The following is a 6,807-nucleotide window of genomic DNA, read 5'->3' as shown; positions in this document are numbered from 1 at the left end:
ACAGATAGTCAAAAGATTATTTCATCAAAATGAAGCCATACTCTAGGACATAGCCCGGGAAACAGCGGGCAGCTAGCTGAGGAGGAGCATTTCAAGCTATGTTGGCATGGGGCAAAACTGCTTCAGTGCCGAGAATGATCATTAGTGGTTCTCTCCCTTCGACCACAACTGCTGACGTTGTCGACGCGTTTTGCTACATTCAGATTTACTGAATCGCATAATGTCATGCGTTTGATTTCACACGTACACATACACACACACACACACAAAAAATGTCTGCATTATTTTGTGCAGAATCGAGAGATGGCACTCGCATACACAGAGAGACAGACAGACAGACAAACACAGACAGACAGAGAAGAGCAAGAGCTAGAGAGAGAGAGAGAGAGAGAGAGAGAGAGAGAGAGAGAGAGAGAGAGAAAGAGAGAGAGAGAGGGAGAGAGAGAGAGGGAGAGAGAGAGAGAGAGAGAGAGAGAGAGAGAGAGAGAGAGAGAGAGAGAGAGGGAGGGACAGAGCGATTTCAGAAGAAGGCAGGGTGTTCTTTCATGCCAAGATTTCCCTCGGAAGAATTTTTCAATTCTAATGGCTGTTCGTTGTCTTCATTTTTTATATTATGATTATTATTTATTTATTTATTTATTACGCTTATCTATTATTTATTCACTTTTTTTTCTCAAGGCCTGACTAAGCGCGTTGGGTTACGCTGCTGGTCAGGCATCTGCTTGGCAGATGTGGTGTAGCGTATATGGATTTGTCCGAACGCGGTGACGCCTCCTTGAGCTACTGAAACTGAAACTGTCTTCATTTGACGCACAACACTTTTCGCTTCGGAGCTGACGAATTTAGGGGTGGGGTGGGGGGATGGAGGTCATGTTGAAGTGAGAAAAAAACACGTTGATGTTGTCCTCATTCCGTCTGCAAGGGTTACGGGCTTAACTCTCTCCATACGAACGGCGAAAGAGACGAGTTAACCGCGGTTCCCCCCAACTACCATCATCAAAATATTGCAAGCGGAAGGCTCTTATACTGAAGAGGGGAATGTTGACAAAGAATACCACAATTCTGACGACGGAAGCTAAAGGTTGGGTCATTCAGACACCCACAGGACATCCGAGGGGTCTGTGTAGAGGAGAAGAGAGGACTGGCCGTACTGAGTGAGTTAATTAAGTCACTTGCTGGTCGGTCATGTCACAGAAAATACACTTACATCAGGGATCAGGAATGGACGTCGTTTATTTATTTATAGTCTGTTCATCTAAGATGATGATATTAGACTGACAATAAATGATATTATTATTATTATTATTTGGATTATTATCATTCCTATCATAATGATGATTGTTAGTAATGGAGAAAACGATAAACTGATACTGACTTTGCGTAGGTTTGCTTCTTCTCCTCGTATAACTCTTTGGGGGGAGGGGGGCTGGTTGTAGACTTGCCCCAACTGGCCTTTTGACTTTGAGACCAGTTATTTGCCCCTTATGGCCCAGCTGTGTTTCAGTTTTCACTGACGAAGGGGCTGTTCATGTTTGGGGGGGCATTTGGTGGGGGTGGTCTGGCAAAATCTCCTGCCACAGAATAGCACGGTGGACATAATTATAATCTGTGATTAAGCGATAAGCAGGAAGAGGACATTGATGATGACTGGTTTTTGTTTGAATGGTGTGTGTGTGTGTGTGTGTGTGTGTGTGTGTGTGTGTGTGCGTGCGTGCGTGAAAGCTTTATGTGACTAGTCTTTCGATGCTTCCAGTTAGTATATGAAAGAAACTCCTTGCCTTGGAACAGTAGTCATGTAGATTATGATGTGGGTATTAAATACTTAACATCAGATTGTGTGTGTGTGTGTGTGCTTAGTAGATTTGGTGTAGCGTATATGGATTTGTCCGAACGCAGTGACTCCTCCTTGAGCTACTGATACTGATACTGCTACTGCTTAGCGTGCGTCTGTGCTTGTGAGTGCGTTTGTGCACGTGTCTTCGTGCGCACCTGACCTCATGCGCGTGTGTGGTGCCGGTGCCCGTGTGTGTGTGTGTGTGTGTGTGACAGGTACATCAGCTACTTCCAGATGCCCTGGGTACCGGAGGCGAACTTCCAGGCGGACGACATGTGGAGGATGGAGCAGCTGTTCCGAGGATCCCACATCGGCATCCGCTCCGACAACATGACTGAGGAAGACGTGGAGGCTTACAAGTACACCTGTCAGAGTCAGTGCTGCACTGTTCTGTTCTGTTCTGATTCGTTGAATTTTATTTTATTATATTTTATTTTATATTATTTTATTTTCTTTTATATTATTAGCGCCCAGACCACCACTCAAAGTGTAGCGGAGGTGTCCCTGGGGATTGGGTGGGTGGGGAGTTAAAATAATTTCCAGTGTAGGATTTGAACGTGAGTAAAACCTGAATGTGTTTGATACACACCAATTTTTTTTTTTCTTCTTATGATTAGTTTCATTAATTTCTTTTAACGACAGATAATTAGTTGGGTTTTTGTTGTTGTTTTGGGTTTTTTTCATTGACTTTTTAATTGTTTTTTTCATATTTTACATTCTTTCTTTTTGTTCATTGTGTATTATGAAATAGAAATACCCTTGCAAGTTAATTGTCACTGAAGTTCATTGTAATTGCCTAATGTGCTAAGGATGTAATTTTCCTATGGTGACATTTGTGAATTGTGCAACTGAAATTCTGTTCAAACATGGTGATGTTTCAATGGGAGGAATATATAGTTCAGTAAAGGAGAGAGAGAGATATAGAGTTGCTGTTGTTGCTGTTGTTGTTGTTGTAATCAATCAATCAATCAATCAATCCCCAGGAAACGGCTTCACGGCGCCCCTCAACTACTACCGGGCCCTGGTCCGCTACCCGGACATCCTGTACCGCCTGTCGCGTCCGGACCTCATGGTGTCCTGCCCCACCCTCCTGCTCTTTGGCCTGGACGACTCCGCCCTCGACCCCGCCATCCCCTCGCTGTCGGCCAAAAACGTGTCCGGGGAGGCGGTGGTCAAGTTCCTGGAGGACTGCGGTCACTTCTCTCCCATGGACAGGCCCCGGGAGGTGAACCAGAGCCTCCGGGACTTCTTGAAGCAGACTGCGCGGAGATGAGGTGGTTTTATTTGGGGTTGTGTGGACGTGGGTGTGTTGTGTGGGTGGGAGGGAGGGGCGGTGTGTGTGTGTGTGTGTGTGTGTGTGTGTGGATGATGTGTGTGTGTGGAGGGTGTATGTGTGGAGGTTGTGGTGGTGGTGGTGAGAGAGAGAGAGACAAGACAAGACAAATTTTTTATTGGCAAATAGCGTTTTACAGCTCTAGTGCCAAGGGGGATTATTTAGCTTATTTTAGTAGACGAAGAAAATAAAAGTAAAACGAAAAATAAGGGGAAATAACAAGCAAATAAGTACATATTCATAAACACATAAACACTCATATATTCACACCCACAACATTAATACAACATATTCCATATTACTCATGCATAATACTAAGTAATTAATTCGAACATATGACCATCCAACTTTGCAGCCGAGCCTTTTTTTGGTTATTTACCAATCTAAATTGAGTTATGGATCTTATATTTTATTCTGCATTATGTTTCTATCATGTTAAAACGATCGTTCGGTTAATCTTTTCCTTCGAATGTTGTATGCTTCTACAATATATTTGGCGAGTGAAAATAGGATGTCTTCATTATCTGATGAAAGGATAGCTACTAGATCATGTCTTAATGCAAACGGATGTGTAAAGAATGTATAATTATTTCTAATAACACTATATTCCTTACAATGGAAAACAAAATGATCCTCATTTTCTAAATCCTGATAACACAACTGACATACAGAGAGAGAGAGAGAGAGAGAGAGAGAGAGAGAGAGAGAGAGAGAGAGAGTATGTGTGTGTGTGTGTGTGTGTGTGTGTGTGGAGGTTGCGGTGATGGTGGTGGTGGTGTGTGTGTGTGTGTGTGTGTGAGAGAGAGAGAGAGAGAGAGAGAGAGAGAGAGAGAGAGAGAGAGAGAGAGAGAGAATGTGTGTGTGTGTGTGTGTGTGTGTGTGTGTGTGTGTGTGTGTGTGTGTGTGTGTGTGTGTGTGTGTGTGTGAAGTAGACCTCCATGTAGGATGTTCGTGTGGCTGTAGTGTAGTGTGTGTGCGCACGGGCGCGTGGTCTGTGTGTGGGAGGGGGAGATGTGGGGGTGTATTTTATTCTATTAGTTATTGTGTGTGTTTATGCAATGTGTGTGTATGTGTGTGCCTGTGTGTGTGTGTGTGTGTGCGGCCAGTGTGTGGGTGTGTGAGGGTGTGTGTGCGACCAGTGTGTGTGTGTGTGTGTGTGTGTGTGTGTGTGTGTGTGTGTGTGTGTGTGTGCGTGTGTGTGTGTGTGTGTGTGTGTGTGTGTGTGTGTGTGTGTGTGTTTATCTGCCTGCACATATCAGGTGTGAAAAAGAAGGATAATAAATCCTCAAACTGACACACAAAAAATATCCTGAACCAAAAAATTAAAAAAGACAACAAAAAAAAGAAAAAGAAAAAAAAGATAAAATAAAACCCCGAAACGACTATTCCAAAGGAATCATAAAGAAAGAATGAGAAAACAAAAGGTTTCCATTCTAACAAATGCAAATAGTGTCAGTTAAAAAAAGAAGAAGAAGAAAAAAACAACAACAAAACAAACAACAAAAAACAAAAACAAACCCAAACCCATCCTGCTGTGAATAATAAGTTATTTGGGGGATTAGTGTCACCAGGTGTGTACTTGATGTAACATCGTGAGCTGTTGTTATTGTGTCCAATGACTCATGTCAGCGACAACATTGTGTGTTGTTATTGAAAGGTTTACCATCAGGGTGTAGGTCACAGAAGAAAAAAACACGATCAAGAACAAAAAAACAACGCGCCAAAATTTTTTTCTTCCTATTGTCTTGTTTAATTAAGACGGAGGCGTTGACACGTTTATGATATCTTATTGCTGTTGTGTTTTTAAAGTGATGATGATGATGATGATGATGATTGTCATTATTCTTATAATTTATGCGGTCATCAACGTCATCACCATTATTATTATCATTATTTAGTAGTAGTAGTAGTATGTTATCGTTATCAGGTTTTTTTTGTTGCTGTTTAAAGTGTTGCACGTATTGATCTCTTTAGTGGCCTTGATGATTTAGTTAGCTGGTTTGTGAAAAAAATGTGATTGAATGTGATTATTCCTCTCTTATGTTCACATGAAGCTGATCAAAGTTTACTGATTGCAATCGGAATACGATGTTGATGAGCTTGTATTGCTTTGGACGTTGAACAGTTTTGGGAAATCCATGACGGAAAACGCGCGGTGTTTTGTTTGTTTGTTTGTTTTTGCTTTTCCCAAGGGCTTGTTTCTCAGAATCAGTACCCCATGATATTCACAATGGAATAACATAATGCAAACTTAAATAAATGAAAACTGATTTTAATTTAATGCAAATTTAATTGCATGGCTTTGTTCGTAGACGTTTTAAACAGATTTTGTCTGACTGTTTTACAAGAAGTACAGACTTACGCACCGTCGATGTACATCCATGTGTTTCGATGCTGCCATTTTGTTCGTGTGTGCAGTGAATGTTTTGCTGTGTTACTGTGCTACCTTTGTATCATAAAAACAAACAAACTCGTGTGTCTGAATTACTGGTGAATAGTGAATAAATCGATGAGAATAACGTACTTCTGTTTCTTCTGTGTGTGTGTGTGTGTGTGTGTGTGTGTGTGTGTGTGTGTGTGTGTGTGTGTATGTGTGTGTGTGTGTGTGCAGTACATGCGTGTGTGAGTATGCACAAGTTTTTTATTTTGATATGCACTTGTATGTATCCTAATTTCTACTGTATCTGTGTTTGTGTATGATTTTCGATTTATGTTCATACCTTGTCATGTACTTTCCTCCCCTTAATATTCCTTGTGACCCCAGTACACTTGGTAATAATGACCAACACACACACACACACACACACACACACACACACACACATAAATATATATATATATATATATATATATATATATATATATATAATTGTTTATTTTTATAAATAATCTAGTATTCTTTATCGTCCAAACCTTTCTATATCGCGCCAATATTCTTCTCCTCCTCATTGTTTGCAACAGAATGACAGTCTCTGGTACAACTACAAGCCTTGAAAACGACGTACTCTGTTTCCACCACAATCCCTGCATCACATAACTTACTTTATCAGTGCGACAAAAATAATGACGGTGGTGTTGAGAAATTGAGCGATCGATGTAAGGGACGCAACTGTAGGTAATCACAATGTCGAGAAGATTTGCTCCCTTGAAACGTCGCTTACACAAAAAACAGACCGACACTGTTTCTTCGTCATTTGAGTATGCAGTAACAGCAGTTGACGGAAAGCCATTGTACTGTCGTGACTATTACCATAACTTAAATCAAGACAATAATGCATGATCCCTGATATGAAAATTTTCATATTACTGTTAGTGTTTTAGCTTGTTTTTCAGTGATGTTTTTGTGCCGTTTTTTTAATTAATTTATTTGCACGTAAATCCGTTCTGATTCAGAGAAACAGGTTCAAACGTAAAACCCTATTGGAGAGTGTATCTCCTTCGCATAAACAAGACCTGAACTGCTTCAGAATTTTGCCAGGGACGGACAAACCTTTCGCTACGGTTGCTTCTTTTAAACGTGCTTAGAGTGCATGCTGCACACAGGAATTCGATTTATCGTCTGAACAGCGGCCAGCAGACTGGCTAGAAAGTATTGTCGCTATAAAAAGGAAGGTCGATATTATATTTCCGATGGTGGGAG

The 6,807-nt window shown here is 41.2% G+C and overlaps 1 protein-coding gene across 1 annotated transcript in view; it reads left to right on the top strand.

Moving 5' to 3' along the window:
- The window catches only part of LOC143286994 (epoxide hydrolase 4-like), a 17,403-nt gene extending 13,507 nt beyond the window's left edge, over positions 1–3,896 (top strand). Inside the window, exons 6-7 of the mRNA XM_076594993.1 lie at positions 2,050–2,207; positions 2,818–3,896. Coding sequence (XP_076451108.1) covers positions 2,050–2,207; positions 2,818–3,107 — 448 coding nt within the window. The 3' untranslated portion in view covers positions 3,108–3,896. The remainder of the gene's footprint in view (positions 1–2,049; positions 2,208–2,817) is intronic.
- The last annotated feature ends 2,911 nt before the right edge of the window (positions 3,897–6,807 follow it).

Source organism: Babylonia areolata, chromosome 10 (assembly GCF_041734735.1).
Source record: "Babylonia areolata isolate BAREFJ2019XMU chromosome 10, ASM4173473v1, whole genome shotgun sequence".
NCBI classification, from domain to species: Eukaryota; Metazoa; Mollusca; class Gastropoda; order Neogastropoda; family Buccinidae; genus Babylonia; species Babylonia areolata.
The sequence above is the reverse complement of the archived record's forward strand: the minus strand, read 5'-3'. Positions and strand labels throughout refer to the sequence as shown.